General features: G+C 44.3%; 1 protein-coding gene across 1 annotated transcript in view; it reads right to left on the bottom strand.

Annotated features, from left to right (window-relative positions):
* The window catches only part of dpp10 (dipeptidyl peptidase like 10), an 86,071-nt gene that overhangs the window by 37,820 nt on the left and 35,791 nt on the right, over positions 1-12,460 (bottom strand). Inside the window, exon 4 of the mRNA XM_079822432.1 lies at positions 2,428-2,522. Within this exon, the coding sequence (XP_079678558.1) occupies positions 2,428-2,522 (95 nt within the window). The remainder of the gene's footprint in view (positions 1-2,427; positions 2,523-12,460) is intronic.

Raw genomic sequence — 12,460 nt, forward strand, 5'->3', positions numbered from 1 at the left:
GCCGCCTTCTTCCATTGCTCCGTGGTCCAGTTCTGATGCTCACGTGCCACTGTTGGTGCTTTGGGCGGAGGTCAGGGGTCAGCATGGGCTGGTCAGCGGCTGTGCCGCCCCATACACAACAAACTGAGATGCTCTGTGTATTCTGACACCTTTCTATCAGAACCAGCATTAACTTCTTGAGCAGTTTGAGCTCCAATAGCTCGTCTGTTTGATCGGCCCACACGGGCATCAATGAGCCTCGGCCGCCCATGACCCTGTGGCCGGTTCTCCACTGGTCCTTCATGACCCTGTGGCCGGTTCTCCACTGGTCCTCCATGACCCTGTGGCCGGTTCTCCACTGGTCCTCCATGACCCTGTGGCCGGTTCTCCACTGGTCCTTCATGACCCTGTGGCCGGTTCTCCACTGGTCCTTCATGACCCTGTGGCCGGTTCTCCACTGGTCCTTCATGACCCTGTGGCCGGTTCTCCACTGGTCCTTCATGACCCTGTGGCCGGTTCTCCACTGGTCCTTCATGACCCTGTGGCCGGTTCTCCACTGGTCCTCCATGACCCTGTGGCCGGTTCTCCACTGGTCCTCCATGACCCTGTGGCCGGTTCTCCACTGGTCCTCCATGACCCTGTGGCCGGTTCTCCACTGGTCCTTCATGACCCTGTGGCCGGTTCTCCACTGGTCCTTCATGACCCTGTGGCTGGTTCTCCACTGGTCCTCCATGACCCTGTGGCCGGTTCTCCACTGGTCCTTCATGACCCTGTGGCCGGTTCTCCACTGGTCCTTCATGACCCTGTGGCCGGTTCTCCACTGGTCCTTCATGACCCTGTGGCCGGTTCTCCACTGGTCCTTCATGACCCTGTGGCTGGTTCTCCACTGGTCCTCCATGACCCTGTGGCCGGTTCTCCACTGGTCCTTCATGACCCTGTGGCTGGTTCTCCACTGGTCCTCCATGACCCTGTGGCCGGTTCTCCACTGGTCCTCCATGACCCTGTGGCTGGTTCTCCACTGGTCCTCCATGACCCTGTGGCCGGTTCTCCACTGGTCCTCCATGACCCTGTGGCCGGTTCTCCACTGGTCCTTCATGACCCTGTGGCTGGTTCTCCACTGGTCCTCCATGACCCTGTGGCCGGTTCTCCACTGGTCTTCCATGACCCTGTGGCCGGTTCTCCACTGGTCCTTCATGACCCTGTGGCCGGTTCTCCACTGGTCCTTCATGACCCTGTGGCCGGTTCTCCACTGGTCCTCCATGACCCTGTGGCCGGTTCTCCACTGGTCCTTCATGACCCTGTGGCCGGTTCTCCACTGGTCCTCCATGACCCTGTGGCTGGTTCTCCACTGGTCCTTCATGACCCTGTCGCCGGTTCTCCACTGGTCCTTCATGACCCTGTGGCCGGTTCTCCACTGGTCCTTCATGACCCTGTGGCTGGTTCTCCACTGGTCCTCCATGACCCTGTGGCCGGTTCTCCACTGGTCTTCCATGACCCTGTGGCCGGTTCTCCACTGGTCCTTCATGACCCTGTGGCCGGTTCTCCACTGGTCCTTCATGACCCTGTGGCCGGTTCTCCACTGGTCCTCCATGACCCTGTGGCCGGTTCTCCACTGGTCCTTCATGACCCTGTGGCCGGTTCTCCACTGGTCCTCCATGACCCTGTGGCCGGTTCTCCACTGGTCCTTCATGACCCTGTCGCCGGTTCTCTACTGGTCCTTCATGACCCTGTCGCCGGTTCTCCACTGGTCCTTCATGACCCTGTCGCCGGTTCTCTACTGGTCCTTCATGACCCTGTCGCCGGTTCTCCACTGGTCCTTCATGACCCTGTGGCCGGTTCTCCACTGGTCCTTCATGACCCTGTCGCCGGTTCTCCACTGGTCCTTCCTTGGAGCACTTTTGATAGAGACTGACCACTGCAGACCGGGAACACCCCACAAGAGCTGCAGTTTTGGAGATGCTCTGACCCAGTCCTCTAGCCGTCACAATCTGGCCCTTGTCAAACTCACTCAAATCCTTACGCTTGCCCATTTTTCCTGCTTCTAACACATCAACTCTGACGACAAAATGTTCACTTGCTGCCTAATATATCCCACCCACTAACAGGTGATGAAGAGATAATCAGTATTCATTGCCGAAAATGTAGCTATGTGCAGCAATATTGAAAATTAAGATGCAACGCATTGGTGATTTCAAATCGAATCGTGAGACCAGTGGCGATTCACACCCCTATTTTGCATGTGTTAATCATTTCTTTGTATACTGTATGCCTGGATAAAAATGATGTCTGCACAATTTGGCATGTTTAATTCTGTTATTATCAATAATAAAACAAGCGACTCCAAGCACAACTACGTAATATGATATAAAATCTTCGAATAAAGGGTGAAGATGTCAGTTTTCCTAGGCCGGACATCACTTTAGCCTGTATAAATGAAGATTTACTCACAAATGTGACGTTCGTCAGCACAATCTCCGTCTTGTTCGTGAGGATGTTAAACCTGATCACATGCCCATCGTGGTTTTTGTAGATAACCTCAGATTCTGTCAAAGAGTAAAAAAGGAGTTAGTCAACATCTCATATCTGTCATCGAGACAAATATCTGCCAATGGGGTGGGAAAAAAACAACTTCATTCAAAGGGAAAACGAGAGGATTTTTCTGACCCCATTGGCAGATATCCTCTCTCTCTTCTTTTCTGCATTTCACCTGTGCTCTAGCTTGTGTCCTGATCTATCTTACACTTCACACTTTGTCCAGCCCGGACAGATAAACAGGCTGAAAGTAAAGCAGGACTGCTCATCTGTTTCACGTTCAGTTCACATTTATGAGCTGCTTGACGTTGTAAAGGTAAATTTCCGGTCTGAGACTCTTGCAGAGCTGCAGTGAGGAAAAGCAGACGACACACGGTGAAACAGAATACAGCTCTCAGTTACAAACACAAAACCAGAACAAAACACTGACTGTTGAAATCAGAGAGGATCTGGAGAACAGGGACACATTGCGGTGCCCTTTTTCAAAGTCTTTATTTTGTTACGGGGCTCTACTAGAATATCTTTTCTTGCTTGAAATGTGCAACAACAAAAAAAAACTTACACCTTAAGGGCCAGATTTACTAACAGTTTGCACCAGTGCAAACCCTCTTTTGGCGTTAAAAAAACCACTGTCAGGATTCACTAAAGGTACACAGTGAAGAATAAGCGCTGAAAAGGCGTGAAGGGTTATTTTTGCGGCTGATCTTATTGCATTTGCATTTTTGTAGGAGTTTCCCTTTCAGACGCAGTTTTATAGGAGGAGAGTATTAAAATGAATCGTGTGTAACCCCTCCTGTTCAAACCGCCCCACTCCAAGGGACTCGAACCTGGGTCAGCCGGCATGAGAGACTTCTCTAACAAGAAGGCGAAAGGCTGCAACCCCTAGCGTCAGTCGCTAGATCGTCTCTTGAGATCAGAGGAGTGAGGTTTACTCACACAGCAACTACTAGCTGGCCTCTGTTATGTGGCGTTCACACCGGACGCGAATGACGCGAATAAATCGTGCTTTTCGCGTAAAGTTGGACGCTTGAACATTTTGAGTTTACTCGCTTCATTCGCGCATGAAATTCGCTTCATTCGCGTGTGACATTCACTGCACAACAGACGCAAATTCGCCTCATGGGAGGGGCTTCTGCCAGCAGCTCGTCTCGTTGAGAAATGGCTGACATGGGCTGTGTTTACACGTCTTTTTTTGTTAAAATCTACTGTTAATGTGTGACAAAACGTAGTTTTAAGACTTTTTCAGGCGATAATGTAGTTGTTTAAAGCTCAAATGTGTGGTTTATTTATAAAGAGAGCGCCTCTTTGAACATTTTATCGTTTTATCGTTTATCATTTATGGCGTTTTGGGAGTTGTGAGCTCCAGTGGATCAGCGGCGCTCATTAACCCCGGCGAGAGCAGCCTTTCCTCGGCCAGTCCTTCTGCCGTCTGCCGCTGGCTCTGATGTCTCTGTGGTGCCTCGAGCTATAATTCGTCTTGTGTAAATGTAACGGCCGATCTTTGCTCTCATGGATCTATAATTTGTTCCCTGGCAAATTGTTTAGGCTGAGGGCAAAGTGAAGTTTCATCACTTTTTTATTTTTAGGCTATAACTTTACGTTACAGTTGTAGCCGACTAGCACTGACTTTGAATGTTTGACTGAATTGTTTGCTTTATTTCATGTATAGCTTCTTATACCTTTTACTTATACTTTTGTATTATTGATCATACATAAACTTGCATTTAACAAAAAGAGACTGGGTTGTGTTTCATGTCATTTAATGTTATCACAGTGATAATCATATTGTCTGAACCAGATATTAATATACAGATTTTCTCCTCATTGTTGTCACTACTAGAGCAAGCTCCTGATTGGTTAACGCGGCGCGAATATCCACCAAAGTGCAGATTTTTCAACTTGAGCACTTCTTATTGAGCACGCCCAATAAAGCACGTCTTAAACCAGATGTTAACTGGTAGATTGTGTTGGTCATTATGGAAATGACCGGTTGCGTCTGTGTCTTTAATGTGCGTGTCGTCAGTAGATTACACACACTGAACGTTACACTCCCATCTGCACTTTTTTGGGATTGAGCTCTCGCTAATTTTCCTGTTTAGTAAATCTGGCTCTTAATGTTTATAACTTGAACAATGAAAGCATGCTTAAGTGAAGATCTTTAAAAGGTCTATTGCTATTAGAAAGTTTTTGGATTGTCAAGCAAGCAATAGTCCATCTTAAGACCGGATGTAGAGCAGCTAAAGGCCCAGAAGCATACACGCACTGTTAAATAATGCATAAATATCTGTTTAAAAGGCTAATTCTCCAGCTGTGGCATTGTGCATTTTAAGAAATACATTCAAACAGCAGCAGACTTTACATCACTATATAGCAGCGGCCTTATTTATACAGTTTAAAAATGGTTAATAAAGGGTTAGTTCACCCAAAATTCACATAAGCACCACAACGCATGCATGTGGTCATGGGATCGTGCTCAGCCAATAGTGAGCCGGCGTTCTGCCATAGAACCCGGAAGCGCTACAAATGAATAGCGTAAGAGCGTGACAGGGAAGAGAAGACATTGATGAATAGTCATAATTTTTTTTGTTTTTGCACACAAAAAGTGTTCTCGTTGCTTCATAAAATTCAGGTTGAACCACTGGAGTCACATGAACTATTTTAACATCTTAACTAAAAATAAATGTAAGTCTTTACTAGCTTTCTGGACCTTGAAAGTTGCAATTCTGTTGCTCTCTATGGAGGGGTCAGAGAGCTCAGAGAAACATCTTAATTTGTGTTCCGAAGATGAACGAAGGTCTTACGGGTTTGGAACGACATGAGGAATTAATGACAGAATTTATATTTTTGAGTGAACTATCCCTTTAACAGCACAAACGACTCGAAGAGCTCCAGTACAACGAACTTTGTAGAGGGATTTGTCTAGAAGTTCTCCAGAAGAACGTCTGCCAGCGAATGTGATCTCGCTTTCTCTCTAGTCAACAGCAGCATTTTCATAGCGCAGTACATTAAAGCATTCATCACTACAGTGTAGGGGTGGGAGAAAAAAATAAACGATTCTCTGTTGCATCGCGATTCTCTCCTCAGCGATTTTAGAATCACAAACAAGCTGATTCATGATGGCACTAGTTAAGTAACACATTACTTTTAAATCAACAACAAAATATCCGAGTTACTTTTACAGATAAGTACCACAAGTTTGTTTGTTTTTTCTTCATTTTTTGACTGACAGCTCTCCTGACACTATGTTGAGAGAAATTGTGAGTGCACAGCCAATTTAAAATAAACGTGAGCAGGCATTTACTCATTTCACTTGCAAAATAAAACCATCACATACTTTATGCATTCAATCTCACTTTATTAACCAAATGTCTTTGCTGCTGACCTTCAATGATCCACTTCAACCATACTTGACTTTAGACAAACATCACATTTGTGTTGTAAGCTATCGTCTTTAATCTAAAATGGCAGAACAGCTGAAAGTTATTTCAGGCATGAATTTGCATTTTTGTCAGCCTGAGGCTTATTCATTTCACTGTTGGGTGAAGGGACCTTTACATTTGCCAAAAATATAACTTTTTTTTTGTTATTACAAAACAAACAAGCAAGCCCAGCCCAGATGTGAAAAACGGTAACACATTACTTTCCATAAAAAGTAACTAAGTAATGCAATTAGTTACTTTTATAGGGAGTAACATTAGCCTAGAAATCTAGACACACCCTAGCGACAGCAAATGTAATTTGTAGCCAAGGGCGTCTAGCAACTCTCCGTTGGCTTGCGAGCTGGAAAAACCAAACTCTGGTCAGGCCAATCACATCGTTTATAGAGTCGGTGGGCGGGCTTAAGATAATGACAGCGGTTCTGCATGCTACTCATAAAAAAAGAAGCTGGAGAACAGCGGCCTTTCGAATCGGCTTTGTCCGCGACTCTGGAAGACTTGGAGTTCAGCTTTTCTTTGAGGAAAGAACAAAGAACGGCACTGAAGTCATTCTGAAGAAAGGAAGATGTGTTCAGAGTTTTGCCGGATACGGCGAAAGTTTAATCTATCAACTAGCTCCGCTTCACCTTCTTCACTGCTCTGGTTGGTTGTAGCGCTATCCTATTGCGTGCAGAGGGAATCTGAAAGACAACCGTTTAACCCGCCCCTCGGATTGAGTTCCCAGACCCAACATCTTGATATGGGTCTGGCTTGTCAGGCTAGAGTAACATACTATTGTAATGCATTACCTTTAAAAGCATAACTTTCCCCAACACTACATGTGCTAATAGTGAAGAGTGCTCGTGGCATAAGTGGTTCAATGCACTTGCATCTCAAAATGCTGTTATGATGTGAAATTAATGTACACACAGTCAGTTATATCTTAAAGTGGTAATTCACCGCTGGCAGAATGGGCCTATCATAAAACCTGGCTGTCTATGCAGTAGAATTTTTATTTTATTTATTTTTTAATCAGTGCTACCTGACTAAAGAAAAATTAGAAAAAAGGCTGTTTTGCCAAATAGGTAGAAAAGCTACAACACCCATAATGCAGTGGGCATTTTGCTGTCCCAGTCTGCTATCCTTGACCAGAGTCAAATACCGCCTTGCTTTAGTATGTAATACTGCTTAGCAAACACAAATGGTGTTGATTTGTATTATTCCCGAGAGAAAATATATAAACATTTAGCGTGAGTGAGACAGTGAAGGATCCAGCACGTTGTAGGCAGCGGCTAGAGGCTTCAAAGAATCATAAATATGGAGAGAACAACCTGCGTGTTTGTAGTCAGAATTTCAAACAGGATGACTACAAACATTGTTTTAGGGGAAAAGCTGAAGGAAACTAACAACATTGTGTACGGGTAAGAAAGCTGTTGCCATAGTTCTCCAATTTTACCATAATGCTGTCTGAAGGGTAGACAAAGTATGATACAATTTTAGTGATAAACCCGTATAGTTTGGCTATTTTGGTCATTTTTGGGTGAACTATCCCATTAAGGGGGTTTCCCGTGCCCTGACACTTAAGCCTTTGCACACTGAGTCCGATATTCGCATGCAAAATTTTCGTACATCAAAAAATAAATTCGACCTCACGTTATGTCAGTCACGCTTGCACACTGCCTCCGAAACTTTAGTCCGTCAAAAAAAACATTTGCAATAGGTTAGTTTTTTGCATCTGTTTTTCCCATCTACAGTGCTGATGCCAAACCTAAAACTGCTGGCAATGGTGCATGGTGAATGAATCGCCAGTGCTCAGAATACCTACAATTATATATACAAATATAATTGTATCAAAAATTAGTGGTGTCAACAATAATCGATTCAGCGATGCATAGCAATGCGGGGCATGCATGATTCAGCATCGATGCGGCTAAGTGCCATAATCGATTATGTCACCGTTTATTTTCTGGCCTTGAGTTGGACAATAAAGTTGTGAAGTTTCAATTACTTCCAGGGTCATAACAACAACAATCAAAATGGCTGAGGCGGAGGGAGATGACCGCGATATACGGGTAATTAAAAACGCACCCAAATCTTGGAAAGCGGACATCTGGGCACATTTCACACCGCACGCGTTAGCAGGGCAGGAGCGGTGGGTATGGAGAGCCGGAGCCCGCGCCCCCATTGTGGATTCACACTGGCAGCGTTTGTCTCGCGCAGATATTGCAAATACAGACAAATATTGTACATTATGTCACATTTTCCGGTCTTCTCCTCCGAGCCCCGTCTGTCTCGTGCTTTGATTTATGATGGGCAGCATATGCTGCAAATGCAACCGTGTTCCCCTCTGTCCCAAACACACATGCATATAACTTGTTGTATATAAGTAGTTCACATGATACATGTAAGTTAACATTAAAGTGAATATATGCTTCTAGTTTTAGTCATTTAAACAGGCTTTTGAAGTTTGGGCAAAAACTTCTGGCAGTGTTGTGTTTTTAATTTTTTTCACAGCGCTGGATGTCATATGGTGATCGTGAAACGCACGGGACACTTCACTACATGATTTCATGGTGAAATGTGTTATTTTCCATGGTTATCTGGTCAGTTTTGATCAAGAACAATCCACTGTGGCTTTAAATCAGCGTGAGCAGCGCGGCAAAAATAGACTAGGCACTGCTGCTTCTGCTCTGCTCCTGCTCCGCGCCGCCTCTGCGTGCGATGTGAATGCTAATCTGTTAACATGGGCGCCAAAAAAATACGCCCTGCTAACGCGCCTGCCACACTAAAATCAAGCACGTTGGCAATACAACTAACTTCACGAACCATTTTTATCGTTGGCATCCTGAGTTGGCTTCAACAACAACAACAACACAAAAAGTCGACACATCCCAGCCAAGAATTGATGAGTCGCTAGTGTCAACGTTACTGTGTGTGTTGCACTGAATATTTTTATTGCTGGGTGCCTGGGTGGTGGTTGTTGTTACAATAGTGTGACTGTAATTACGGATTAATATTTGCACAGGAGTTCATGAAGTGCCCTGTCTTAGAGCTTTTTACTTTGTGTAAAAAAAAAAACTTATGTTAACTGCTGGAAAAAGCTGGCTTAGTTGGTTATTATTGCTCTATATAATTTCAAATGGTTCTAAAGCAGAGAGAAGAGAAACATTTCTCCTTCAAAGCGCTGAAAGCAGTGATTTATGTTTTCTTTTTCAGGTTTGAAAATGCCATATCCAATACCCTGTACCATTCAATTTTATTTTATTTAATGACATTTATGTCAAAGATACAGGAGAGTGATAATACACACATAGCAGCCAATAAAATCTGTTGTTCAATATCTGACTGCTTGTATTGCCTCATGACTGATTAAAAATTTGCCTTGTTGTGTGCAGTAGAATTTTGATGCATCGTAGAATCGAATTGAATCGAATCGTTACCTGGTGAATCGTAATCGAATCGAATTGTGAGGGCAGTGCCAATGCACACCCCTATCAAAAATACTACTAATATTATTATATCACAGCTATAATTATAGCACACCAAGTCCCTGCAAACCGTGTGTGTGTGTGGGTGTGCGCGCGAATCCCTTAGGCATACTGCCAGTCTCTGTTAAGGATCAATTGATTCACGGAGATTGGTGGTCTTGTTTTTAATATGTGGCTCCAGTATCACTAGCAAAGCATCAAACTGAGCCACTGACGGTCTAAAGGTAACTTTGAATCGGTCTGGATAATCACGCAGCTCCTATAAGGAGGTGGAGCTCTCCTTCCTCTCTACACGATCGCAGGAGTGGATGATGGACCCATTATTTCCTCTTTCTTTTTCTCTTTTTAAGAAGAGAGAGGACAAAAAAATCATCCTCACTACTTGAAGACGGCATTTTGTATTGTTCTGCGTTTTTTTCCGTAACGCATTCATTAATACGCATCAGACTCGGTGTGCAAGGTCTCTGTGTGTGACGAATTTTTCGGATCACTAATACGAAAAAACGCATGCAGAAATTTCGGACTCAGTGTGCAAAGGCCTTTACAGCGCTAGTGTAACCCCTCCTGTTCGCACCGCCCGCTCCAAGCGAGACTCGAACCCCGGTCCGCCGGCATGAGAGTCGGACACTAACAAGGAAGCTAAAGCACTAACAAGGCATCTCTTGAGATCAGACGGGTGAGGTTTACTCACACAGTTACTACTAGCTGGCCTCCGTTACACTAGTCAAAGCATTTGTCAGTTACGTTTTGCTCCGTGTTCACAAGTTTCAGTCCAATATAAAAGTCTCCGCTAGTGACTGACTCACTCATAAAGAGTCTTTGCCGCCATCTAATAGAGTAATAATGTAACTTTTGTTAATATTCATGATCAGGGACTATTTTTTCCAGCGGAAGGAAGGCTTTTAGCAATTTCACTTCATTAAAAGTTGCACTGATACATACTTTTTGGCTTTAACATTTGTATTGTGTAGTAACCGTTTTATAAAAGCAATAAAGCCGTGGTTCACAGTGAATTTATAACAGAGCCCCGCCTCCACTCACGCATACAAGCTCGTCTACAAGTCGATGTATTAGAATAATAATGCGTTTTATGTATAATGCAAATGATTAGCCTTTGGCTTGACTACATTATCAAACAGCTGATAAAGTGTTGCTAACGTTACACAAACCATGTTGCCGTTCTCAGAGTCAGACAGCAACATTAAAAACTTGACCACAGGGGGTCTTTAAAGGGTTAGTTCACCCAAAAATGAAAATTCTGTCATTAATTCCTCACCCTCATGTCGTTCGACACCCGTCAGACCTCCGTTCATATTCGGAACACAAATGAAGATATTTTAGTGTAAAGCTGATGCTGAGAAAGGCTTCAGATAGGCCTCCATTGGCATTCAGTACATTTACACTCACAAGACCCATAAAAGGCACTTAAAACGTCGTTACAAAGTCCATCTCACCACAGTGACTCTACAATAATTTTACGATGCGATGACAATAGTTTTTGTACGCAAAAAAAAATCTAAATAGCACCTTTATCCAGCTTGTTCTTGTCTTCCGTGTGTGCCTCCACGACGCATGCGCGAGAATATGACGTAGCGCCAGCGTTCGGGAATCCATGAAATGCGCACTTTAGTCCGATTTTGAGAACTACACCGAGACCTAAAGCACGATCAATGTAGAATTCAACAGCTGAGATACGCGCGTCTTCCTCTGCTTGTGAACAAATCGCTTCTGGGTCATGTGTCCGAACGCCGGATCTGCGTCATATTCTCGCGCATGCGTCGTGGAGGCACACACGGAAGTCGAGAACAAGTTGGATAAAGGTGTTATTTTGATTTTTTTTTGCGCACAAAAACTATTGTCGTCGCATCGTAACATTATTTTAGAGTCACTGTGGTGAGATGGACTTTGTAACAACGTTTTAAGTGCCTTTTATGGGTCTTGTGAGTGTAAATGTACTGAATGCCAATGGAGGCCTATCTGAAGCCTTTCTCAGCATCAGCTTTCAAACTAAAATATCTTCATTTGTGTTCTGAAGATGAACGGAGGTCTGACGGTGTCGAACGACATGAGGGTGAGTAATTTATGACAGAATTTTCATTTTTGGGTGAACTAACCCTTTAAGGAAATAGACACACGACAAAACATCTGATGTGTCAAAACAGATCTGTGCATTAGTGTGAATGCGGCCTATTATATCTCCCATGTTATCAGTAATAATCAAAAAGCCGTAAAGCTGAGAAAGTGTAAAACCATTCACTGCTCATTCGGAAAAATGCTGCTATGAAATATTTCTTCTCGTGTACTCTGCAGATGTGTTGTGTTCACTCGCTCTGTGGTTCAAGCGCTGTACGTACACACAAGCGCTCGCTAGAGGACGATCTACACACAGATGCTCGGCACGGCTCTCGGGTTACATCAGATTCAGCTGCATCACGCGTCTGAGACGAACTGAAGAACAGCGTTAAGCTGAAGTCTGAAGTGACTGCAGGACTCTGATAAGCATGGGTCTGTCTGGAAGCTGAAGGATTCACTGCATCACACACACACACACACACACACAATGAAATATTCATGCTGCTGCTGTTGCCAGTGTAAGACCTGAGTGATCCTTCCCTCTTCCTGTTACCATAGCAACTACCACATCTACCCCCTCAGACACTTTCTCACACACACACACACAACGCCAACGCCTGCGATGCCCGATATGGCAAAAATATAGTCGCTAGATGGTATTCAAGGATCTGAAAGGTCAAGCTCTCAAAGACGCACATTCTTTTCCTATAGGCTTAGCTCTTCCTCGTCTCATTGATTCAGATGATGCAGGAAACAGTATTTGTCTCATTGATCAGTAAATGAGCTCTAACAGGAAGATGCATGAACTGACACTCTCTCCACTTACAGCCTTCTAGGGCTGGGCGATAAAGACAAGAGAGAAAAAATGTCTCGCTATGTCTTGGCTAAATGGTGATATATCTTGGGTATATTAGCCTAGATTTGATTACCCCATTACAATAGACTGTGAAGTGTAGCAGAGACTCGCTTGCA

This window comes from Gobio gobio (assembly GCF_949357685.1).
Source record: "Gobio gobio genome assembly, chromosome: 7".
NCBI lineage: Eukaryota > Metazoa > Chordata > Actinopteri > Cypriniformes > Gobionidae > Gobio > Gobio gobio.